Source organism: Rhopilema esculentum, chromosome 6 (assembly GCF_057945365.1).
Source record: "Rhopilema esculentum isolate cy_ngs chromosome 6, ASM5794536v1, whole genome shotgun sequence".
NCBI lineage: Eukaryota > Metazoa > Cnidaria > Scyphozoa > Rhizostomeae > Rhizostomatidae > Rhopilema > Rhopilema esculentum.
This window is the reverse complement of record NC_142820.1, coordinates 9,112,217-9,139,750: the sequence shown is the minus strand read 5'-3', so window position 1 is coordinate 9,139,750 and position 27,534 is coordinate 9,112,217. Positions and strand designations below refer to the sequence as shown.

The 27,534-nt window shown below is 37.7% G+C and overlaps 1 protein-coding gene across 1 annotated transcript; it reads right to left on the bottom strand.

Annotated features, from left to right (window-relative positions):
* Positions 1–633: 633 nt before the first annotated feature.
* Positions 634–25,946, bottom strand: LOC135685964 (protocadherin Fat 4). The gene is made up of 6 exons (XM_065202086.2): positions 25,657–25,946; positions 13,143–25,424; positions 12,622–12,680; positions 6,013–6,311; positions 4,694–4,923; positions 634–3,767 (listed from the first exon to the last, which is right to left on the bottom strand). The coding sequence occupies exons 2-6, from the start codon at positions 25,242–25,244 to the stop codon at positions 1,671–1,673; spliced, it is 14,787 nt and encodes a 4,928-aa protein (XP_065058158.2). The 5' UTR covers positions 25,245–25,424; positions 25,657–25,946; the 3' UTR covers positions 634–1,670.
* Positions 25,947–27,534: the final 1,588 nt, after the last annotated feature.

The window sequence follows — 27,534 nt, the reverse complement described above, 5'->3', positions numbered from 1 at the left end:
CTTAGCAGTTCCGTGGATTAGGCTGTTTTCACGGGGATCGTGCCCTGCAGTGACACACCCAGACGCACGCGACTTGTTGGCAACAAATTTGCGTGAATTTTGCGTATTAGAGGACACACAAGCAGACAGGAAGCGCGGGGAGAGATGAAAACACTGAAAGGCAATACTTTGTTTTCTCTCGAAGAAGGAATTTTCCAATTTATCCTCCAAAACTCTTTAGTCAGTCTTGAAGCAAGGATATTGAAAAACCAGTCGTTAGTCAAAATCAAAATATTGTTTTCCAGGCATATGATATCAAGATGTGAAATAATTTAACACAAAAGTGCAATGGCTTTTGCTTCATGAGATGCTTTAATAAAATTCTTAACAGCAGACAAAGTAAAGTAAAGGAACGTTGAAGAAGGAAGTATTGAGGCTTCCAATGAGAACCTAATAAAATCACTGAGTGATTGGTTTGTCAATCAATATATATCAAATGAGTAGGGATGGGCGCAATCATATCATACCAAAGATCGGTTGAACACAAAGTGATTTCTGAAACGATTATACAATATTTGCCTACAATATGATGCGACAATTGTAGTTTTTTAAGGCATCTGATAAATAAAAGCATAAGAGCAGAAAACAAGTAACTTGAAATAAAGCGACTCTTTGAAAAATTTATTTTAATACTCAAACAAAGTTGACTAACAAAATTTACAGCATTCTAAGAATCATTATATTCAATAATTTCAATCTGATCTTCTTATCAAAATATACATCAAGAATCTATCTTTCATCAGAAAGAATATTTATATATCTAAGCTATAAAATTTGTACTAAACTTACTACAAATGTATGAATGAAAAATCAATACACTAATATCTAACCATGAAAAACATTTCTAACAACTTTTCTTGACACAAAATTCAACTTGTGGTTAATATCAACAATCGGAATCTAAAGCATGTCAAAAGTACCTGGACTTTCTCTATAGCAAAAGAGTCTGGTTGAAATATAAACTTAAGCTGTTTCTATGGCCTTCGAAATTCCATCCATTTGACGATATACAATCGCATCTGTTCGACGTATTCAAAATATATAGAAATATACCAAAATGTGAATTTTGCAAGAAGCTTGTCTACGGAGGTGACTTAGAACTGACAAGAAACAGTATTAACGAGTTCATCATCTAAGATGTCTTTTAGAACTAAGAATAAAAAAGGTCATCCCATCTCCATTTGCAAATAGTTTTCCTGATTTACTTTTTCGAAAACATCAATGAAGAAGTAAAACAAATCTACATACTTTTGCGTACAGCATCGATTTTCATGAATAAAAACTCCCAAAATATTTTGTCCCAAACAACCGGAAATTCATCATGAACAACGACTTGTGATAAAATAATTTGCACAATCCCTTTACCAAAAATTCACTTACAAAGTTCATTCATATTTTATGTATTTTTGATATATGAAAATTCGAAGAAATTTATTGAAATCGAACCGTGTCACCTCTTGATTAGAAAAGTCTAGGAGAGTCCCCCTTCATTGTCACAAAAACGTGACATATGTAAGATGGGAGAGTAAAGAGGACGACTTAACGTTAAAGCAATGTCACAGGGACTTTTAGACGATTTAAACAATTTATAAACTCTACGTGTTTTCTAAAAAATAAGGTAACTGAACAAACTAAACATATTGTTCTGAATGCAGTTCTTGGGCACTGTAAAATTTAACTGGTTTTTGAACAAGTTCGTTTTGTCTTGACTGTCTGGCTGAAGCTCTTGCGGATGAAACCCTTTCAGGCTTCAAGACAATTTCTGAATCCGTGTCACTATCACTCAGCACAGCAATATCCCTGTACACGTCTGCTAAATTCTCGTATTTCATCGCCCAGTTCAACAGTTCGTCCCAATTAATTGAAGGTATAGAATTGCCAGCAGCAGCCCTTCGCTCCGAAACAGGCACGTTTCTTATACTCCCAACGTCTGTCATACTTGTTACAGAGCTACTAATCGAGTTTCTTCGCGGCCTAAAGCTACTTTCTGCATCGCTATCACTGGCCTGTGGATGTTTGGTGAAGACTAGATGCTTGCGGTTGAGTTTATTAGTTGAGATTCTCTCATCTCCGTACTCATATTCGCTTCCAGTAAAGGATCCATCCGAATCCGATGATGAGTCTTGTTCCACTAAATCGCTTAAACGATCACTTAATCGATCACTCCTAGTGTTCCGGTCACTTACAGTTGAAACATGATCATGCGTACTAAACTGTGGAACAAGATGTCTAAGACGATCAAGCCGTCTATCAATAAAATCCCGCCTTATATCGCGCGAATTAGAACTATTATTGTCATTCTGCCAGCTCATTTCGCTAAATCCAATACTTGCAACCTCCAAATCGTATAGCTCTAGCTGGGACGAGCCATCTACAATGTCAGTCAAACTGGCATGATCATGCTCACTATCGATGTCACTTCCAGTCGATTCGAACCCGCTTTCGAATGGTGGCGTGGCTGTGCCAAATTGCGAGCTTCCTTTGAGGTCATGCAGTCTCTCGCTACTGCGTCTATTTTCTCGAAATTGAGGCTCGTTTATCCTTGGAGCTAGCGAATCGGGTTTGCTGAATCCCCGTAAATCTTTGAGAATTCGTTCGTTTCGCTTCATTTCCATATGCATATCATCCTGGTACTTCATTAATGGTAAAGATCTGTTCGAGCCTTGCGTTGTTTCAGCCTCTCGATGAGATCGAGGCTGGATGAAAGCAGGTTGAGAAGTGCTTATAAACTGGACACCTCTTCTTGAAACCAAATTCAAGTCATCAGCCCGTGAATCTTTTATGAAAGCACTGTTAACGAAACCTTGCTCCTTAGCAACCTTTTCTTGAGCCACCTTTCCATCCGTAAGATATGATTCTGAATCAAAGCCATGGTTGCTGAAATTCGCACTTGTTGTGTGCCTCATTTCAATGGCTGAATCCGTAACGTCACTTTTCTTTGTTTTAAAGGGCTGCCTTTTTCGTACGAAGTAGACCACGACAAGAATCAAGGCTATTCCAATCACTACAACAACAACTATTATAACAATTTCTGAAGAGCTTAAGCCACCTGACGTCCGTTGTGGTGCAGCTACACATTCATATACTTTGGTTTTATGAGCGACACACGATTCTCCTGACTTACATGGTGACGTCAAACAAACAAAAGGCGTTTCGCAGTTTTTACCAGTGAAGTTCGTATTGCAGTTACAGATGTATCCACCGCTATTTGGAGTGCACTTGCCATTATTTTTACAAGGTGCGTTGTTGCATTGGCCTGGTTCCACACATTCATACTTCTCCCACAAATCTACGCAGTAGGACCTCGCCGGGTCCGTGCATGGATTCGGTTTACAAACTTCACGGCCGGAGCAGCTTTCAGTTACCGGCCCGACCCTTGTCACGTTGAATTTCTCAGACGACGCGGACGCTAAGTTTTCGTTATTCAGAGAAATGCGATTCAAACACCCCTTGAATTTAGGCAAAAGTTTGCCATTTATGTACTTGGGAGTCTGTGTTCCTGCGATCGACACAGCATCTGTGTATGTAGAATAGAATCTATGTGGAAAAACTTGGAAAGAGCTTTGCACGATTCTTTTGTCGTCAAGAGCTAAATACACTGTTCTGTCACTTACATTCAACGAGATGTTGTGCCAGTTACCGTCAGTGATTTCAGGTTTACTAATAACCAGCGCACCAGATTCCCCGTTTTTCAACTCGAACTTGTAGTGTATGATTGCGTCTTTAATCTGCAAGAAATACATGATATAAGAAAATGTAGGAATCCAGGAAAAGACAAAAAGTTGGACAAAAAGTATGGCCTTAAATATGATGTTGGTCGTAGTACTTATAATGTTTGGTTTAAAATATAACTATGCTTTCAAAGAAAAGACCTTTCTCGATCCTTAACATTCCCTACACTAATGTGTTGGGAATATGTTAATCGACAATTACACGAATACGGCAATTTTCATTTGTCAATTTTGGAAATTAGATTACAAAGAGTTCCTTTTTGGCCTACAAAAACCTCATAATTTTATGGAAATTTGGTTTAGCAGTAAGAATCAATTCATTTTGCGAATTCAAAACAATTGATGGAAGTGCAATGAAACTTTGAAAATGCTTCAATTTGCCGAGAACGTTTCGTATTAAGATTGTTTCATATCAAGGCTTAGTCCAACAGAAAGGAAGCGATTAAATAACCTTTTATGCCAATTCTTTTCCATTGCTCTATGCAAAATCTGTGTGACCAACATCAACATAAACAAATTAAATCTGATAAATGTATTGTAAGAACCAATCGGCAAAAGTATGATCTGATTGTTTAATTATTTAAGAAATCATTAACGGTTAAAAGGTCTAGTTGAAATAAAAAAAGCACTAAAAGCCTTGTAATACGTACCAAAGTGAACAAAAATATCAAGAACCGAAGTGAATAAAAAGTCCTTTTAAAAGAGTTTGTAAAATCCCTTTAGGCTTTTATTTCGACTTTGCAAGTGTGATTTTATTATTCATATCAATCTCTTTTCATGGTATTTTGAAATATATCATTGAAAAGGGATAAGATGAACAAGGCAATCATATCGGTTCTCGAACCATATTAACCCTCCTCCTTCATAACGATCAGAACAACAATCCTCTAACTGCCCACTGGCTGAAAGGAGAGTCTACTTACGTGCAATACGGTGAAGTTGCCAGTAACATCAACAGCATACATAAGTAATCCATTCTTTTCGCGAGTCCTGAATTCAATCAGAAACGAATTGGGGGCTGGCGAGCCACCAGCCACTGACCTGCGCTTCCGGGTCGAGGCTGTTGCCAAAGCTAGCTGCATCTTACGTCTGTAGCTGTCTTTCAATTTAAATGTGACGAAGGAGGATCCACCAAATGTGAACGGTTTGGCAACTAAAAATAAGAAAAATATAATGACAATACGACGAAACAAGCGAGTTTTTGTCAAGAATAAGACGCCCAATGCCGTGAACAGGTTGAGGAATTATCACAACAAGCTGTTTAGCATTCACTGCTCACTATCAGGCTTTCATAAAACACTTAAATGAAATCTAAATTTACTGAAAAGTAGGACATTGTATCAAAGTAGTCCGTAAAAAAGTGCAGTGTCCAGACAATCAAAATGTTAACCAACTTTATATTCCTAGATAGCTAAAATGGTATCAGTCGACTTTTTCCTCTATTACAATTAACTAAAAAAATATTAACAGATAAATGGCAAAAAATAACGCCACTCTATCACGTGTGGTAGAGAGCACTAAGGTACAAACAAGAAGGGGAAGAGAATTACACGGGAGCCTGCTAATTTGTTGAGACCCCTTGACGCTTAATAAACGAAACTCTTCCATACCGCATTAGCCTTTTCGATGTTTTTGGAGTCACTTTAGTTTTAATTAACTTTCCATAATAAGAAATCTGTCTATTACTATTACTTATCTTTCTATTCTTAAGAAATCACTATTTAGTTATTCATTAGTTTCTCGGATCATTAATATCCGAACTATCTAAAGATTCATTTAACCGAGGAAGCTCGTCTTGAAATTTTCTTCATCTGCAAATTCGTCCAAATGTCGATTTTAACCACACTGATTTGTTTTGATTGTCATCATGGTCCTGATTTTGCTGCTAGTAATTAAGCTACACCTTCCATTAATGTTTCCATATGCGGCAACATGCATGAAGAATGCGGCAAAACAAATGGTGAGAAAAGTTTGGAATCGTGTTTCAAGCAAGGCTACCCGTTCATTTAGATGTCTTGAATATGTCAAGATCAAAATAAAATTTGTGTAGACAGAAAAAGCTCATTTTTACTTGAGCGTTTCACCTGTGCTAGGAGGTAAGTGGATTTCATGTGGATTCCGTTTACATTTCTTCTGTCAGAGGAATGCTGAAAACAACACAATGGTTGGGACAAATAACACCTTTGTCACTCTACCAGGTTAAAATTGAAACAGGAAAATTCTAAAATAATGACAATAGTACCTTCGCTGCAAGAATCGCCAGAGTACCCTGCTTTACAATGACACTGGGCGCCTCCCCAGCCTTCTATACACTCGCCATTCTTGCATGGACTGCTCGTACATCTAGCAGCTTTGGAACACCCGCTCGTGACGTAATGCGACTTGAAAGAGGTCGCCTGATCGAGGTGGTATGCGTTGATATAAACATTTCTCATGCATCCTGTGAAGTCATCAGTAGAGACTTGCTTAGGCCTTTTTAGTATTGGATCGATCGATGGAACACCTCCCACGTATACAGGGGCACCGCCTATGTCAGGTGACCTGAAAATTGAAACAATTTAACATCAAACATGATGTACTTGACGCATTAAAAATAAGTTACAGGGCCGTCAGAACCTGGGGGCTGAAGCCCCCCCCCAATAAATGTCAAGCTATAGTATATTTCCTTTATACTGAATGAGTAGAAATACAATGGATAGCTCCTTCCTCCCTAATATGAACTTTGTTCTGACGGCACTGAGTTACATGATAAAACTGCACCTTTCACGAACAAGGTTGAGCTCTTTAATACAGCTAGCTATACCTAGCCTATCATACACTAAATAAGCTAGTTTTGTTTTCAGTATCTACTTTTGTCAACTGCGCGCACCAACACACAACTGTGTGGGATATCATGTGACCCGTTCGAATCATTGCAAATGTCTGGACAGAGCGCATGCGCGAGTGGCCAACTAAGAGATCGTTGTAGCACAGAATAATACGCTTGCTCCTCTGTCGCGGGCAACTGCGTTTTAAGCAATGTTGACAATAGGCACCCTCCTTCTTGAAACATGAAGACGCCCTTGCATATAATTCGATTATCAGCTTTTTACTTTATTACTCTTTTAGACCGAATCGAAATTAGAAATTCATAGCTTGTACCTTTAAATAGTAAAATGTAAGGTCATATCAAATTTTTAACATAAACTATCAATATTTTAGGAGAGGATTAAAGAGTCTCTCTTAACCGCTGCGGAAAGATGACATTTCCTAAATTCAGACCTAATTAAGCAGAATATGAATAAGTTACCGCACGAATCCTCAGGGAAAAGAGAATTTACGTTCGATTTAATCTTTTACTTTCAAGGACGAAAGACTTGGTCACTAGATGGTTATATTTCAGAATTTTATAGCTATGAAGTTCCGCCTCTCTGTTTCCCACACAGTTCATCTCTTTGACGTCCAATGCACAACTACCTATAGCCCACAGCACAACTATTGTACTTCCACAATGAGGGATATGCCAAAGTCTAAATCGAGTTTTTAGCATAATTTTGATAATTATTGACAACAGGTGGCAACTTAAATGAAAGGTGTGTATAAAATAAAGGAAAACACCATAAAATACTAAACAAATATAAGCGCCTGTCTTTTAGGATATTCTTAGAACAAGGAAACGTTCTAAACAGTTTTAACAGTTCAAAGTTACATTAGCTGTTTGGGAGAGAAAAAAGGGGGAGTCAGCGTATGACTTTAGCAACAACAGAAAATGAAAACAATGGTAATGACTGTCCGTATAAAAATGTTTGGATATTTTGTAGCACCCTAAACTAGCATTTGATCGACTTGCAGGAGTCTAATCCAAGCTTAGCTTCATTGCTTCAAAAACATTGCCTCAATTGAGTTCTAGAAGGCATCCGGAAGCTCGCGGAATAAACAAAAAAAGGCAATACTGACTTTCCTTTACGATATAACTTTTTTAGGAACTGTTTTCCATGCGTTTTATGTTTCCTGGCTGTATACACCTGGCTAGATCGAATAGTTTTTTTGCCTTGTTTATAAAGGCTTCAGGCTACAATGCCTGCCAAAAGTACTTGGAACACCCACCAATTTACGCTGCATTTGATATCTTTCATTCCTTTCATGAAAAAAAAATTGCTACTTCCGCCCCCTTCCCCCTCAAACAATGTTGATGATTTAGAGAAATATCATAAAAGAAGCGCAAAAGAAAGTGCTTCCTAAAATCCTAACCCGTTTGATAGTAAACCAACATTGTTCCGTGGGGGAGAGGGGGATGATTGGTTTTGACCTTGGAAATTGATGTCAGTGTTCCAAGACTTTTGGCAGGCATTGTACTTACTTGAACCAGAGTATTATATCTATGCCGGATTCATTTTATAGGGAATTTGACAGGTTAACATAGTGACAAATAGGTAGTATCACAAAAAGACAAGTTAATAATGTTACACAGACAGTGTTGTGCTCTGTTTGTGAGTTGCCAAGAGCTACTGGATTACCGTTGCATTGTACTGCCCTCTAAATGATCCAACCCACACAGTATAATATTTAACAAAGTGACCAGTCGTCAGTGTAAAACAGGTTAACGAGTGTAGATTGCCAAACATACAACGACATGATACGAGGATTGACTGCAATATCAAATCAAAAATCAGGGTCAAACATGAAATTAATTTTTTCTTGAAACTTCATCCTCGTTCTCAGTTACATTTTAACGTTTGCAGACAAATCATCACTTTAGAAGAAATTGCTTGAGAAACAATTATCTCAAAACAGCTGTATAGAGATTTAATCCAAATTTTTATCTTGCTGGACTCAAATTTTGGAAGGATTTGTGAAATTATTTAGGCTGATATAATTTCTTCGTTTTGCTGTGCCAGTTCATGAATGGCGGTTCTGTTGTGCTAGTTCATGTGCTTCGTTTATGTCGTTTACATGACGTAGACTGGGATCGAGCAATGGCGCAGCGGAGCCGCGTTAGAGGTCTTGAAAAACGTCCAAAATTTATCTTTTATAAATTCTTCACTCTCATTAATTTTGGCATTAGCAACTGCGCATCAGTTCTCACTATATCAAATGTTTAACCTAGTTTTGTGTCCGCATTCGACCCATAATTTTTAATACTGGTTTCCACGCTATGCTATAACCTATAGAACCCTGGTGGCAAGTTTGTGGAAGCACAGAAATTGGTTTTTAGACAATTTGCCTTTAAAACAGTTATCCGCACCATTTATCTATAGCATAGCTATAAAAGTGTTCACCATTAACCTACGAAGCTTACTTCGAAGAGTTGAAATATTATACCACGATTATGCCTAAACCCATACTTGTTCAAAGGAAACCCGTTTATAAGAAACTTACTGATAAAAGGTCTGAGCGATTAAGAAACTTTACTAGTTATGTGTTTCATTTCTAAGAAAAATGCATGAAGTGGCTATAGGGAATTACGTTATCAGACAGAGGCAGAATACTTTTACTCGTACAGACAGACACAGTAGACAAGCAGCTCTAGAAAAGTTATTTCTGCTTACATTTCAAATAAGTCTTTAAATTTAAAAATCCGAACGGCTTCATAACAAATTCCTGTTTCTAAGCATCATATACTTTTAATCAATAGCTGATCAACTGCAGCTGAAAGAGATGAAGCTAAATCCACAAAGCTGTTAACCTAGTTTCTGATTTCCTTGTTCAAACACTAGGAAGATAAAATTGGCGCAACCAAGGAGCCAGTCACTAGCGAATTCAGCGGCATAAGGCAAACACTTTCATCCTCAAATCTAAAGTAGAAACCTTGTTAAGTAGGTAAAAGTAATTAAGTAATAGCATCATCTTTAAGACTTTATTGGCCCAGAAATTCCTATTCGTGCCGAGTACCTCAGTGATGTAGAGGACAAATGATAGTACCTCAGTGATCTAGAGGACAATTGATAGCACATTTATCCACAAAAAGCCAATAGTCCATAACTTTATAATTAATAAATTCACTTTTACTCATAGCCACAGCAGTTGTGACCTTTTTCTTCTTCATAATGGAAATTTTGACTTTTTTGCCCCTAACTGGCACCCTTGCCTAAAAACCGTACCTATGTTGCTCTTTCTCCGAATTTGAAAATTGCAGATCTCTCTTAGATATTAATGCAGTTACATAGCGCAACCTAAATAAATTTGAAATTTGGTTTTAAGACACCAAAGCTTCAGATGTAAATTCAAAGTTGAGGGGAGAGTTGAAAATAACAAACAAATAGCAGAAGATTTCTACTCAATTGCTTTTACTCGGAAAAGAGAATATTTTTTGACAGCAGTTTGAGTGCGTTGAGAGAAGGTTTAGTTATCTGGTTCAATATATTTTAGAGGCTAGTTGCTGGATACGAGATGACTTTTGACAAGCTTTTGCTTTTAGAAGTGGGAGTTGTAGATCTGTATTAGTTTTAGTTAAACGGAATGTACGATCGTTGTTTCCTGAGCATTTCTAAAAAATGCCCAGTATGTAAGCAAGGGCAAGCCCAAGCATTAACTTATACGTTTAACGTTGAAGTTTCGTTTTGCATTAGATCAGAAAACCGTGACCCTCTGTACTCCTATATAGTGAAAAAGCTTGGATTGTATTTGCTAGCCTTATTCAAATTACTGTTCGTAATACTGTTCGTATTCCTCTGACACATGGACTGATATTAGATGTTTCTACACTATAGAATGTGGTAAAAAGACAGGTGGGATACGCACATTAGATGTTGGCCCCCATGGGTATTATTACATAGGTTGAAGGCTTATATTAGAAACTTCCAATGCATGTCAAATGGGGACTACACATTTTAAAATCGCTATAAAAATCCAAACATTATCCTGCCAAAGAAATCTATAATTAAGTATCAAGCAGTCAACATCACTAACTATATGTTTAGGTATAAAAAGAAATAGCGATCCAGATTTCATTGCGGAAACCATTAGTTGGATGTTGATTTTAGATAAAATAGTTAGAATAAACAGGTGCATACATTTATTATTAATAGGAGATAAGAAGGATTGCCAATAATCCAATATCAAAGTGCCGACATGGTCGCTTGAAATTCACTTATAAGACGACTTTGCCAAAGTATTAATCATGGGGGTTTTAGGCTAAATTCCATCGACATCACATGAGCAAATTATGACGCGAAATCCATCTTGTTCTAGACAGAACGTGCTTCTAACTTGGGAAGGCTGGGGAGGGTAATGTGGGAACGATATTTCTATACAGCAAGAGCAACGTGGAGATCTCAATATATCAAAGGGGTTCTTCGTGTGAAAAAAGTTTGCAAATATAAAAAACGAGGTTTCTTATCAGTTGGAAGAGTCTTAATGGGAACCTGGCAGAGTTGGGGTACACGGAAGGACGGGGTAGGAAAATAGGCTAGAAAGAAATTGGCTATGCAATGCGTTACAAAAAGCAGGTTTCCCTGCATTCGAATAAGACATGGTCGACTGACAACCATCAGAGAAATTCATTGAAAAAAGCACAACCTGACCTCAAGCACTGTGGTTCACCTGGTGGTTAAAATAATTTAATCAACGGATATTGCAGCTTAATGCAATTCTGCTTATCTTGGTTTTGGGGATGTTCTAAGCACAGACCGTGAAAATTTAACCATAATAATTGCAATTACCTTATAAAATAACAAAATTTTGACAGCTATTTCCAAGTGATTAACATCTTTAAAAAAACTTAAATATGGAATGTAATATCTCAGAACATTAAACAAGAACCAGTGGCGGACACCTGAGAAGTGAGGGAATTGACCGCCCCCCCCCCCCAATACTTTAGAGGACAATGGTCTTTCTTTCTAAAACAATGGGGAATGTGACGTCATCACCAATAGGCTTGCCCCCCACCAATATTTGACCAAGTGTCCGCCCCTGCCGAGAACAGATTGAAATCTATCAAAAACGGTACCCACATTCTATCCAAACGGCAGGTCAGGCGAAAAAATTCCCAAAAGTACAAAAGTAGCTCCTCAAAGCAACTTGGTCACAAACAAGTATTGGTTTGAGTTACTTTTACGAACCTAAAAATAGGTTGGGGTTGAGCTTTTGCTTCGAATCAATGGGCGCTTCGAACTGTTTCGTTTCATTGTCAAACACAATACTTTAAAAATTACAAGCAGTTAGCCACATCGTGATATACATTTGATAAACTGACGAAAAACATTGTAATATCTTATCATGATAAGTCTGTATCTCGTCAGTTCGGAGCTCTCAGATTAAAAAGAGAAGTTAATTTACAGGATCTATCAAATGGCCCTTGAAATTTATTCATTTACACCTAATCAAAGTATAACCAAGCTCAACATGGTAGCAGCGATGCACACTCAACTGAGGATGTCGATGGCAAAGATGATGGTCACGATTGTGAAGATTATGATGATTGTGATGACGATCTTTATCAAATAATATTGTTGCCACCAATTATTGCCCTCACTTTTCAGAAATCTTTAAGACAGGACTTTATCCCCATTAGCTCCCAATCCTATTTGACATATTTTAGATACTAAATCACTCTGAACAAGATATCTCTTTTCAATGTAATGCAAACGCGAATCTTCAACACAGGAATGTCTGTGCTAAGTTTGGAACGTCAGCCTAAGCCACAAATACCATTCACCCTCACAGTCATCTGAGGGGTCTCATCTCGTTCTTTTTGCGATACACGCTTGAACTAAATTAGAAATTTAATGGAATGGATTAAGGATTAGGCCATAGGATGGTAGAAGGATATATGCTAAGCTTGTTAGATAAGAACACAGCAAACTACCATAGAAGGCTTGCAGAATGACTGGTGATTATCTAAATAAAGAAGTCACGTGTTAAAATGACTTACTGGCTAGCCTCATTCAAAGAAACTTGCTTGATACTTTTATCCACTTTGAGCATTGCGACCTAAGAGAAAATATTTATAAAACAATAAATTAGGGTCATGGCCACATCGAGGAAGGTAATTTGAACGTGCTTGCTAACATTTGCAGAGTAGTCATTTCGGTGCAAACTCGAAATTTTATTCGATTGGTGGGCCAACTTTAACAGAGAAATGAAAACACAGAAAGATGAAAGAAGTTTTTCTACGGTGGTTTTGTTATTGTCTTTCAGTGCTGGTTTGGAAGACAAGCCCTAGTGAAAAGGAGAAGACGTACTTGATACGACAGGGTTTAGATTAGATAACAACCTGAAAAATGCCCACCCATCCTATTCTGGAAAAAAGCTTTAGATTGCATTCAAAAGCCTTTTCATAATTGAGTATTCGTCAAAATCACTATTTAATTGCAAAAACTTAATTCTATACATAGGGATGCTTGAACAAATATTCAAGATAGAAATTAGAATGCAATTTAAGTAGAAACTTACCTGGCTGGAAAGAAAGACTGAAACTGAATGCCATTCACCATCGGAAACTGCCATAGCATCTGCTAATAATCTACGAATTCTGCTGCCGAAATTGTACGAAAACTGCAGTTTGCTGTTGATAACCTCCAGCGCAACGAAAGGTGACATCGCTCCTTCTGCTGTTCTATGAAATCCATACATCAGGAGACTATGCTTGTCGTAAGTTGCAAAATCAAGAGAGACATTGAGTGCCTGTTGTGGGACAACGCCTTGATTTGTAGATAGGTACGATAATGCTGAAAAAGTCATTGGGTTGATTTCACAGAATCTTCCCAAACTCCCGAACTTACATGTGCATTTAAAGGAAACATCAGTCAAACTGCATATTCCACCGAATAAACACGGGTTTGGTTTGCAAAAATCGATAGTACTCTCGCAGTTTTTTCCAGTAAACCGTGCTGCGCATTGGCACTGGTAACCTCCGTTGGTGTTCACACACTTACCACTGTTCTGACATGGTGATGCCAGACATTCATTGACGTCATCTTCACAGAAACTGCCAGTGAAGCCTTTCCTGCATTCGCAGTGACGTGCTAATACTCCAGATACGCGGGTCTCTGAACACACTGCACCGTTTCTGCATGGATTTGGGACACAACCAGATGACATTTTTTCACAACGACGCCCGTAAAATCCTGGTTTGCAACGGCAAGCAAAATTGGCCTCGAAATACACACCAATAAATACAAGCTTTTCAGAGTTCCAAGTCACTGGATTGTTTCCAATTTCCTTCAATTCATAGCACGTACCATTATTATTGCAAATTCCCGACGAGGTGCATGCTTTGTACGGTACTTCGATATGGGAGGCACCAGTTACTTGTTGAAGTTGTGACCTGCTTCCAAGTATTCTGCTTTCAAGACCATAAATTGCTCCTGCAGCAAACGTAGCTCTATCTTGTTGAATAACAAGCATGTCAATCGTATTCGGGGTTTGTCTCATGTAGCCAATAACACGGATAACTTTTGATGAAGGGGAAATTACTTCTAAGGCACTGTTAAGGCGGAGAACCATATCATTAGTAAACTCTGTTACTGTTTTCGAGATGTCATGCAGTCTTAATACCATGGTTTTGTTGGCAGTAGCATTTGCAATAAGCACATGATCAATATACACTGAGTCCTTAACGGTAATGCCATGTGTCTGTGCTGTGAAGTTCAGGTGCCTTTTTTCAGCAGTTCTGTGCGATGCAATATGAAGCTGGCATGAAGACGTTTCGAAATGGAACAAAGACGCAACATGATCCAATGAGCAAGCATACATATCAGTGGTGTCTGGGTCTATAGGTGATAAATCTCCAATTAGTCCACCAGAGGGGTACAAGCCGAGGGTATTGATGATGACGGAAGCATTTCTCGGCTTTGGTGTGACGTCACTTACATCTAGTACTGTAATGATACAGTGCGCTCTTGACTTCTGTGGAGGAGAGCCATTGTCCGTCACGTCGATTGACAAATTATAGGCTGCTGTAGCTTCTCTGTCCAAAGCGGAACTAACTGATAATTCACCTTTTGCATTAATTCTGAAAGGCTGACTGCCTTGTATACTGAAAACAAATGGTCCTTTGTTTGGATCGATGTCGTTGTCACGTACAGCAACCACTGTAACAATTGTACCGATTGTCGCATTCTCCTGGACCATACCGTCGCAGTTGGAGATGCTTGGCTTGTTATCATTAGCATCGAGTATTTTGATTGACACTGAGGTAGTGTTTGATGCAGGCGGCAATCCGCTATCTACAGCCTTAACTGTGACAATGAAGTTCGCTACTTGCTCACGGTCGATTGCAGAGCTAACAGTGATTAAGCCAGTTCTTTTGTTGATAATAAATGCTTCAAAGGGTGACTGCTTTGTAATTTCGTAGGTTATAGCTCCTCCAGGCTTTGCATCGGTATCAGTAGCAAGAACGGTAAAAACTGACTTGCCAATGACAGAACTCTCCACAACATTGACTGTATAATGTGAAGATGAAAACATGGGTGGTATGTTTAACGGCTTGACATCTACATGTATCACTGCTTCGTCAATTTCACTTGGGGATGAAACAGGTCTGATATCATTTTTAACAAAAATTGGCAGCACATACCGTCCAATTTCCAATTTTCTGCGAACCTTCAGAACTCCACTAGCCATATCCAAGCTGAAAAAACTCTTTTCGTATGAAAACTTTGGCAGGTAAACAAGAACACCATCAACACCATTGTCTTTATCCACAGCAAACACTGTTCCCACACTGCTGTTGATTGCAGAAAACTGAGAAATCGAAAAATTGTATGATATCTTTGTAAACCGTGGATTGAACTCATTTACTCCTTCAACAGTTATGTTTACATTGACACTTGATGACAATTTTGCCGAACCATTATCTGTAGCTAGTACTTTTATGTCAAAAAAGGAATTCTGCTCATAGTCAATGCTAGTTCTTGTTCTAATAATGCCACTTGCTGAATCAATAGCAAAATAGCGACGACCTATTGGACTTGAAATATCGTATGTTACTGTGTTGCCAGGAGGTGAATCTTTGTCAGTAGCCAGTACTTGAATGACAAATGTGTTAGATGGGACGTTTTCTTTCACTTTAGCTTCATAACTTTTCAATGAAAATACAGGCAAGTTGTCATTTACATCAGTGACAATGACACGAACAACAGCACTTGAGCTGCGAATATTGACTTTACCGTGGTCAAAGGCATTGATTCTTAGATTATATGAACTCACTTGTTCATAATCCAAAGGTTTGATAAGATACAGTGAGCCGTTATTTGAGCTAATGGCAAATGTCTCATGAAGGTTTCCACTTGCAACAGTATACCTTAGTAATCCGTTGTCACCAGTATCCTCATCCCGTGCTAGGACAGTAAGTAACTCTTTGAAAACCTGCTGATTTTCAGGAATCTGTTTTTCGTAGGTGCTCTTACTAAATACAGGCGAGTACTTATTTTCTTCAGTGACAGTAACATGTAATGTTGCCGTTGATGTTTGTCTTGGTGTACCTAAATCTTTAGCCTGGATCAAAACTTCTAACATCTTATTCACGTATGACGTCAGTACAGATTTTACTCGCACTTTCGCTCCATCGAGTTTGAACTGACTTGAGCCATTACCGCCTACAATAAAGTACTCTATTTCAGCATTGACACCTGTATCAAGATTATCCACTGCGGAGACCTCAGCTACAACGTGATTAATACTTGATGTTGACTCCACGAATGCTGTATACTTGCTACTTGAAAACACAGGCATGTGGTCGTTTGCATCGACAATACGAACAAACAACGTACCACTGGCAACAAGGAATGGTGGTTGAGTATTTCTTGCTTTCACTGTAAACTGGAGGACATTTTTGCTATTGCTTTCACCAGCTGCAATATTTGTATAATTCACCTGTCGTTTGAGGCTCAACGAGCCAGTGTACGGATCGATAGCAATATAGCCACGCCCAGATCGTGGCTCAATATGATAAAAAGACAAAGTGTTGATGCCGTAGTCATTATCCTGGGCAGAGACTGTTCCAAATACCTGTCCAACTCTCGTGCTTTCAAGAACATCTTTGAAAATTATCGGTGGTGAAAAGTACGGCGGGGAATCGTTAACATCAGTAACAGTTACTTTCAAGTTGAATATTTTCTGGTAGGTTGGATCTCTAACTGAAATTGACAACATATATGACGATTGGGTCTCCCTGTCTAGGGCTTTGATTAGTGTTATGCGACCAGTGTTGAGAGTGATGCTGAAAACGCTTGAAATGAGATGAAACGTCACTTGTCCATTTGCTCCCTCATCAGAATCAGTCACGTTCAACGTCATCACTTCACTATTGACAGGGAGTGTCTCAGATACATTGATGTTTTTTGGACTGTGTATTTCGGGTTGGTTGTCATTCAAGTCCCCAATATCTATGATAACATTAGTTGCTGTTGATAGAGATCGCTGTCCAACAGGATACGCAATAACAGGTAGTGTATACTGTTTCTTTTCTTCTCTGTCCAAAGTTCTTGTTGCCCTGACCTCTCCATTGATACTGTCAATAACAAATGGTAAGGTACTTGCACTTGCTCCTAGTTCAAAACGCAATCTAGAGGTCATTGATGGATTGTCTATGTCAGAAGCAACAACACGTGTAACCAATGCATTGCTGCCTTGGTTCTCTATGAACAAAATTGGCGCTGTAGGACTTGTGACGATAGGAGCTGAGTCATTCTCATTTCTGACTGTTATAACCAACTTAACAAAAGCTGACAACGGAGGGTTTTTACTGTCTCGAGCTTCAATCCACAACGAGTAAATGTTTTTAGTTTCATAATCCAATTCCCTGTTCACACTCACGTTTCCAGAGATATGACCTATAGAAAATGCTGCTCCATCATTGCCAGAATGAATGTAATAATAAATCTTTCCAGCAGGTCCCACATCATCACTTGTAGCATTAACTATTTTCAAGGTTGTACCAATGACAGCATTTTCTGATATCGAATCATACAGGCCACCATGAGTAAACTTTGGGTAGCCAGTAGCTGCAGTTATGGCAACAGTTGTTGTGTCTTTGAAAGAAGCCTTTGTTGGATCTCTTACCTCAACTTGGATCTCAAACGTCGTGCCTATGGGGATCCTTGTTCTTGTTACAATAACGCCAGTAAGAGCTTCTACACTAACATAGTGTGAAGACCCAGATACAATAGAATATTCCATTCTTGAGTTTGAGATTGTATCTCTGTCGGTAGCCTGTAACTGAGTGACGAAAGTTCCTACAGGTGAATTGAACTGGGTTTTTACTTCGTATCTTTTCTTGCTGAAAACAGGAGGAGAGTCATTATCATCGTCAACAAACACACGAATGACAGCAGATGAAGTTCGTTTTGGATTGCCTTTGTCTTCAGCTTTAATTTCCAAACGATAATATTCTGTATTTGTAGATGAAAGTGGATCTTCTCTTTCTAGTCCTCTTGTTGTGGATACAACATACTCACTACCAATCTTTTTTATTTGAAAACGTCCAAAATCACTCACAAGACTGATGTCTACAGTAGAGTTGACTCCATTATCAAGATCAGTTACCTTCAATCTTTGTACCTCAACATTTCCATTTAGGTTTTCTCGTACATGCTTGGTGGAATTATCTGGTTGAATCACAGGATAATTATCATTATCATCAAGAACATTGGCAAAAACTGTTGTCCTTCCAGTAAGCGACGGAAAACCGTTATCTCTTGCCAGTACTGTTAGCTTAGCCAGACTGAAAGATTCTCTGTCCAATGCATTGACTATGGAAAGACTCCCATTGTTTGGATCAATGGAAAAGAACTTAGATACCTTTGATCTCTCTATGCTATAAATTATTTCACCATTCTTGCCAGAATCCTTATCATTCGCTTGAAGGACTAAAACATTAGGGATTAGAGTGTTCTCCATCACGCTAATGTTGTAACTCGTTGAAATAAAACTGGGTGGCACATCATTAACATCTCCGATTACAATACTCAATGTTGTTAGGCCTCGTCTTTGTGGTACACCGTGGTCTTTAACTTCGATTTCCAAAGAATAACGCGTGTTAACTTCATGATCAAGCGATTTTTCCAAATACAAAATACCTGACTCTGGCTCAATGCTGAACGTATCATTGAGATTTCCAGTTAGAATACTATAAGCCAGGCGCGCATTTTCACCAGAATCCAAATCACGTGACGTTAATTCAATCAAAGTACTGCCAATCATAGTATTTTCCAAAACTGATATTGACAAAGCATGATGCAGTATAACTGGGTTATTGTCATTAACATCAGTAACCGCTACAGTTACATTAGCAACTGACACCATCACTGGATTTCCACTGTCTGACAAACGAATTCGCATTTTGTATTCTTTTCTAGCCTCAAAATCAAGTCGAGACAAAAGCAACAGGCGTCCATTTTCCGTAAGTTCGAAAGTGTGGCCGGCATCATTTGATTCAATAACAGCATACCTGACTGTTGCATTTATACCATTATCTTTATCAAATCCATCAAATGTGTAAACTATAGACCCAACTGTAGAGCTTTCAGGAATGCTAACCAAGTTCGAATTTATTAAGACAGGTGGGTTATCGTTTACATCCAAAACATGAATAGTAACTCTTGCGTATGACATGCATTTTCTTTCGCTCTCTAGTCCAGAGTCAACTGCTTTTACCAGTAAAATGAAAACAGCTTTTTCTTCGCGGTCAAGGGCTCTTCTTGTTCGTATTTCACCTTTGCTATCAATTCCAAAACTGTCAAAATCATTACCGTGAGTGATCTGATATGTAACGACGCCATTTAAACCACTGTCTTTATCTGTGGCGTGAACACCGACTGCTAACACACCTGCCTGCAAGTTTTCTTCTACAGAAACTACGTAATCCTTCTTTAAAAATATTGGGCAATTGTCATTAACATCGGCTATATTAACAAAAACAGGCACAGCTTTCGAGAGCTTTGGTGTTCCATAATCCGTTGCTTTCACATCTAGGATAAACGTTTGAATGGACTCATAATCAACGTTTCCAGTTAGCCAAATTTTTCCACTTGAGTGATCAATGACGAATGTGTCTGGGCTTTTGTTCAATATTTCATAGTAAACTTCTCCATTGCGACCAGAATCGCTGTCAACAGCATTTACCTGCCCCACAAAAGAACCATGTGGACTATTTTCTTTTATGGTGAAAATATAATAGCTTGTACCAAAACTTGGCGTATTATCGTTTATATCAGCAACTTTTATTCTCACCCGCGTAACTGTTTTACGACTCCCTTCATTACTTGCTTGCACCAACAAGTGGTAAAACTCCGTCGTTTCACGGTCTAATTGCTTGCTGAGCGTAAGTCTTCCTGAAGATGCACCAAGCGAGAACACTGAAGCACTATTCCCATCGATTATTGAGTATTTGACAACACGGAAGTCTCCAGAATCGATATCAATAGTTTTAAACACATACAGTTCTGATCCAACACTTTCGCTTTCTTTAACAGTTATTTCTTTTGGAGCATCAGTAAATACAGGTGCATTATCGTTTACATCTTGAATATCAATTTGAACTTCACATTCTACAGTCATTGGTACCGAACTTAACTTTTCAATAGCATAAACAACTAAATTATACTGCCTTGGTCCAAGCTCAAAATCGATCATTTTCCTGCTTGTAATCAGACCGGTTGAAGAATTAAGAAAGAAGGCGTTGTCAGTGTTTCCAGATTTTATTATAAATAGCATCTGTGAATTGCTTTGCCTCGAAACTGCATTGAGACTGAAAACATTTGTACCATGCACAACATTCTCAGCTAAATTAACACGTCCCTTGCTGCAAGTTGGAGCGTTTGATGGTGAGCCGAAAACGAATAAATAAAATAGAGCATTAGAAGATTTCCTGTTTTGTAAACTTTGATCACTTGCCATGACTTCAATTTGGAACACGTTCTTGGTAGATGAAAGTGGTGCTATTACTGTCAACTTTCCAGTCAATGCGTTAACAGAAAAACAAGCATGATCAAACTTACGATTTATTGAATACCTCACTGTTCCATTGACACTTTCATCTAGATCGTAAGCAGCAACTGTCATGACTTCCCAACCTGTTGATGTGGTACGTGTGAATCCTGCACCAAATGGCGGCAGGAAGACCGGTGTATTATCGTTGACATCTGCAATGCTGATGGTAACATTCTTTGTACTTGTAAGTCGCTTTGTTGCGTCTGAAGCATTGTTCGCTGCTTGAATTATTAAAAAATAAGAATCAAGTTTCTCTCTATCAAACTGAATTTGAGAAGAAATCTGACAATTCACTGGATCAACTTTAAAGGCGTTTTGCACAGGACCTTGCTCAATTGCAGTGTATCGAATAACCTTGTTGCTGCCAGAGTCCAAGTCTGAAGCAGAGCACTGACCAATCACTGAAGACAACGCTGCATCCTCTGGAACAATAATAATCGACGGCTCGGGGTTGAATTGCGGGTAGTGATCATTCGAGTCTGTCACATCAATTCTCACACTTATATTTTGGTGCAAAGATGGCGTTCCACGATCACTGGCAGTTATTACAACAAAGTACATTTGCTTTGTCTCATAATCAAGTTCGCCAATAGTGTACAGTTCTCCAGTGTAAGGGTTAATTGCAAATGTTCCCTTGACAGAACTTGACGTCAAATAATACACTACAAAGCCATTCTCCCCTGAATCTTTGTCAGTGGCATTAAAAGTGGAAATTGTTGTTCCAACAACAGTACTTTCACTCACAAACAATGACGTCACTGCACCATTGAAAACAGGCTTATTGTCATTTGCATCAGAAACGTAGATATGAACTTGGCATGTCGAAGATAAAGAAGTATTTTTTCCATCTTTTGCAATTAATGTGAAGTTATATTTATCCTTTCTTTCATAATCCAGTTGAGGAGTGATTGGTCCTGATTTCAAAAGAATTGTACTAGTACCTCTGTCTATAGTAAACAATGTTTGGCTAGGCCACATTTCATAAATGGTCGCAGAATTTTCATTGCCATCTCTATCAACAACATGAAATTTCAAAATAGAAGTTCCAGGGGCAGTTGTTTCTATAACAGTTGCACTATAAACTTGTTTTTCAAATACAGGCCCATTGTCATTTTCATCTTGAAGTGTGATCATCAGAATACAGCTTTCTTTATTAACTACATTGCCACTCTGTTGCTCTGCAAGTACTAAGACAGTTAAATTTTCATGGCCATAACTTAAGAATATCTGCTCTCTGTCCAAACTTTGATTTGCCTTTATAACACCATCTCTTTTGTTGATAGATAAAAATGGTAGTAAACTTCCAAATTTGAAAGATATCATGCTGTTTCCAGATACAAGGTTATCACTCATATTTGCAACAGAAATGTTTGGTGGGCTGTTTTCCTTCAAAACTGAATACACAACAGGCTCTTTAAATATGCTCCTTTTTGCTCCCTGTTGCTGAACAAAAATTGAAACTTGTGCAGAACTTGATTTTTTGGGATTTCCTTGGTCAAATGCAGATACGTTAAGTAAAAAATAATCAATTTGGTCACTTAAAGACAATGTTCTCAAGTAGATCCAGCCACTGGGAAACACACCAAATGTATGTCCAACATTGCCACTTGAAATTTTGTATAAAACTCTTCCATTTCCTTCATAGTCATAGTCATTGGAACTAACTTTTAAGAAGCGGCTGTTTACAGTTAGATTTCCTGGAATAATTACACTGTAATGTGACGCTGATAGCACAGGAATGTGGTTGTTAAGGTCAGCAAGCCTTATTGTAAATTTTGCATTTAGAACCTGCTTTGGTGTTCCCATATCTGAAACCTGGATGGTAAGCACAAATTTTTCAGGGTTTCTTCTGTTCATCAAATTCTTAGTCAAGTAAACAGCTCCAGTTGATTGATCGATTTCAAATATACCATCAGATGGCTCAATGATTGAATACCTCACAACTCCATTAGCACCTGTGTCATAATCAACAGCATTTAAATCAAAAATTTCACTTCCAATTCTGGCATTTTCATCAACAGTGTAGTCCTTTAAAACCTGTTTTGATAAAATTGGTGCATTGTCATTCAGATCATTAACCCAAATTGTCACTTCAGTTTTTGCTGTATGGAAATTTGATTCATTTGTCCACACACCAATAATTAGTTCAGATTTGGTCATTTTTTCCCTGTCGATGGCTTTTTTAGTAAATATTTCTCCATTTTTATTGATTCTAAAAACATCAAATCTGTTTCCAGCAATAATATAATAGTTGATCTGCAACTGTTCAGAACGTGCCAATGTCACCTTCCCAACATACTTCCCAATTACATTTTCATCAACGTTAAATGAAAAGTGATCTCGTTCAAAAGTTGGATTCAAAGAAAAATTTTGTAACACATTCAGTTTAACAGAGACTGTTGCAGATTTTCCATTGCTTACAGCATTAACACTGAAATCATATTTACTTCCAGTAGCCAAAAGCATTGTAGAATTCAAAACACCAGTTAGTGGATCAATCACAAAGAAACTGCAACAGCTACCTGCTACAATGCTGTATTGTATTTGTCCAAAGACACCTGAATCAAGGTCCACTGCAGTCAGCGTGTCAATGTATCCATGAGATTTTGAAGCAAGAACATTTAAATAGAGTTGCCTCATTGCAAAAACTGGTGCATGGTTATCTGTATCAGCAACATTGATCCTAACTTCAGTTTTACCATACCTAGACGGAATACCTTCATCTGTGGCCTGGATATAAAATGAGAATGTGTTCTCTACTGAATATTCCAGCTTGTGTAAAAGAGCAATTTCCCCAGATAACCGGTTAATATCAAAGTATTTCTTAACTGAAGCAGATGCATACACAAATTCATAGAATATTTTCCCATCTTTTCCAAGATCCAGATCCTTTGCAGCAACTTTAAGGACAACTGTGTGTAATTGTGCAGTTTCGTTAATTGATATGGCATAAAATGGCTGATTGAAAACAGGGGAATTATCATTTGTACTTTCAATAGTAACATTAAAAGTTGTGTTTGTTTTAAGGGCAGGCGTTCCAAGGTCACTGGCTGTTATGGTTAAAAGAATAAAAGGCTCTTTTAAAATTTCAAAGTCAATGACATCTGTAGTGGTAGTGATTAGGCCTGTTAAATCAGATATTTTGAACCAGTGTCTATAGTTGCCATTGGAGATGGAATATCTTACTTGAGATCTTATATCTGTGTCCAAATCAGTTGCTCTCACATAACCAACATAGGTACCAGAAGGACAACCCTCCTTGATTCTAGATGTATATGTACTTCTCTCGAAAGTGGGATGGTTATCATTAGTGTCTCCAACATTGATAACAAGAACAAAATCTGAATGTAAAGATGGATTGCCAGAATCTGTTGCCCTGAGTAACAGAGAAAAGCTACTTTGTTTTTCCCTGTCAAGTTGAGTATTTGTTGAAAGAAAACGGTAACCGTTTCCAGCTGATGTTATTTTAAACTTGTTGTTGATATCTCCAGAGACTATTGATAATAGAACTGGCCCAAAATCTTTATCAGAAAGTTCTATGAAGAAGAAATTATCGCAATTAGAATTTTCAACAAGGGTGATATTTTTTCTTTGGTTTGAGCTTATTATAGGATGGTTGTCATTAACATCTTTTACAGCAACTGTCACAGTGGCAACAGCAGTAAATGCTGGATTCCCTCCATCAGAAGCTTTGACCTTCAATGTGTATGATTTTGTAGTCTCATAATCAAGTATACCCTTGAGAGATATTATGCCTGTTTCTCTACCCACCAAAAACATGCTTGCATCTTGCAATGAGTATTTGATCTGCCCATTGGTTCCTGTGTCCTGATCTGTTGCTCTTAACTGGAGCAGAGTTGTACCAACTGTTGCATTTTCAAATATTTCAGCTTTGTAAGAGGTAGGATTGAATAATGGTGTGTTATCATTTATATCCTCAACTGTAATATTAATTCCAACATGTCCAATTAAACTAGGCACCCCATTATCAGCTGCAGAAATATTAAGATAATATGAATCTTCTACTTCCCTGTCCAGCTTCTGTTTCAGTTTCAAATGAAGCAAGTTTAAAATCACTTCAACACCAAATATGTTCAGTTCATTGCCATTTAAAATTGAATAGTTCAAGACACTATTTGAGCCAGCATCAGGGTCAAATGCACTGTCAATTGGAATTAATGAACCAGCTTCAACAGATTCAGCAATTTTCAAGTTGACAACTGGAATTTTGAATTTAGGAGCATTGTCATTTATGTCTATGACCCTGATCACAACTTCCGTGGCATAAACAGGAGCTGAGCTTAAAACAACATATCTTAATTCATCTGCTCCTAAAGTTTCACGGTCGATTTTAGCACTTGTTGAAATAGAGCCATAGTTTGGGTTTATCTGAAAGTAATCAACTTGCCCTCCAAAATAATATTTGAAACTATTCCTTGTGGTAATATTCCCAACGAATGTCCCAGCTTTTTGCTCTTCCCTTACAGAGAAATATTCGACAGCGAATACCGGTACAAAACACAATAACGCAGCAAAAATAAAATAGATTGCACTACAATTCATGTTTATTGCCAGTTTGTTTCCAGCACATTTGTTTTGTCAATCAATCATTTCAAAACCAATTTAACATCCGCCGTCAGGTAATCATTTCGATAAATTGGGGCATTTAACATTCTTGTGCAAATTCAACATCTTTTCCTAGCTGACAGTCAGTAATCTTTTAGAACAGTGAAAAGAAAATGCCTGTGAATTAAGACAAAAATTACGGGTTTACCGACAAGAAATCTGACAGCGAACTGCAAATAACCACGAAGAGATTAACATACTGAAGGACAGAGTGATTGTATTCTGATGTTAATCGCATTTTCTAACACGCACTAAAGGAAGAGTGTTTATGATTTGAAATTATCATGAATCTATGTAGAGTTACGACATAGGTAGTTGAATATTCATAGAATATTTGAAGATAACTTACCAAAAAGACAGTCATTACATTCAGGTATCCAACGATGGGGAATTATCCTTCAGCATGATTCTCAACCTGGCCTTGAAACTGTCTTGCCTTGTTGGGCAATTCCAGAACTCGAAAAATGCAAAACACTTTCCTTTACATTCAATTACCAAGTATAATGCCTTCTTCCTACTTCCAGACAATTAAAACTACATCCCGTCAACACTGACTGCTTCTCTACTTACTCTTGTCAACCAAGACGAAAGCCCGTTGACTTGGACGCAAATGAACAACCACAAAACCTAACATTAGTTCAAGTGAATTGTTTCTATTGAATTGGATTGCCGCCTTTTACGACCTAACGGGAGATTTGATTCAATCACAGTCAATAGGTGATTCAGTGTCTATTCAATGCATAGTGCTCTAATTAACAAAGCCCACGCATAATTAGGTAAAAGATCAGCTTAGAAGCCTGATAAAAGAATTCAATAAAAATTACAGAGAAAGCGAGGGGTAGATATATTTAGGTAACTTGATACCTTTATTGTGTTTAGAAACCATAATTAAAACACGCATACACGATCATAATTGTAGATCGTGTATGTGTATTTCCAATTATGGTTTTTAAACTCAATAAAAGTACCAAGTTACCTAAATATAATTTGTCATATAACACACGGGATCTTATAAAACCCTTGGCCCAAAATACCAGTGACCGAAAACAAAAAATGACCAGCTTTTCTTTATCACTAGACGACGACAATGATTATGATAATAATAATCATAACCATAATCTTGCTTATCATCATGGTCCATGGTTAATGATGGAGATGATTAAAATTATGATAGATATGAGGAAGCGTTGTCGTGAAAATTGAATGAAAAATGAAAATTGCCCCAAGGTTCCAGAGTTATCCGAAGAAATCGATCTATTTTTTCTAGAATTAGAAACAGTCGTATTCCGTTCAGAATATCTGCCCTTCCTCATCAATATGAAATGCTGCATGTAGTTTTGCCCTCATTCTAATTAAAGATTTGACAAGACACCCACTTCAATTAAAATCTGCTTATAAGAAAGGAAAAATGAAAACAATTTAAGGAATTGCTTCTCTGTTATTCAATAACGATTCTAATAAAAAGCAAGATTCTTACGATTGTTTCTCAGCTCATAATTGTTTAGGTAGTCATTAGACTGAAGTAGCTTTCTTTTTGAAGACTTAAAAGAGATGAAATTTTTGCTATTTATAATATAGATATATCATAGATTGAATTCAAGTACTTCTGAGAAGTACAAGATTTGTTCCACAACAGCATATGCAGTATTCTTGATAGAAATGCTGGTGATTATGTGTGTTTTGAGATCACTGTTCAGCTGCAGGCGCTTTTTGAATTTGAGACTCTTCAGCTGCAAGAATCCTAAAATTTGATAAATGAAACACAAGGTATAGGAAAAGTTTAAAGCATTTTTTCGTAGCCTGTCCTGAGAAGGTAACAACTATTCATCATTAATAACAGTGGATTGGCTTGAAAGTTGATTATGCCAATTTTTTGCACCCCACCCAACCCTCTAGAAAAATTGAAAAAAACGTTGTTCCCAATGAACAATTACTTTTGTTTCCATTGTTTTGAATTAACGGTGCCCCAGAACATTTTATCCTTCTTGCGTCACAGCTGCTAGTTTCTGATCATATCATTTGCAGGCCTTTCAATAAACTCCGTTTCTACTTGTTTATTTGGCTATACCCGCACAACAGTCTCTGATTTGGCTTCGATTATGTATCGATCTTTGGAATTATCAACGCACATGTTAAACTCAAGATCACCAGAGTTCAAATATTTTTAAAAAGCTCAGATTGCAATGGCCTCTATCAAAGTTTTGATACATTTCCTTTCGGCACTTAA

Bases quoted from the DNA above. Each gene is read 5' to 3' on its own strand.
- LOC135685964 (XM_065202086.2), bottom strand. From the start codon at position 25,244: ATGAATTGTAGTGCAATCTATTTTATTTTTGCTGCGTTATTGTGTTTT. The intron at 6,312-12,621 runs GTAAGTCATTTT...TTCAATTTTCAG, and splicing joins TCTTTGAATGAGGCTAGCCA to GTCACCTGACATAGGCGGTG. The intron at 3,768-4,693 runs GTAAGTAGACTC...TATTTCTTGCAG, and splicing joins GCAACTTCACCGTATTGCAC to ATTAAAGACGCAATCATACA.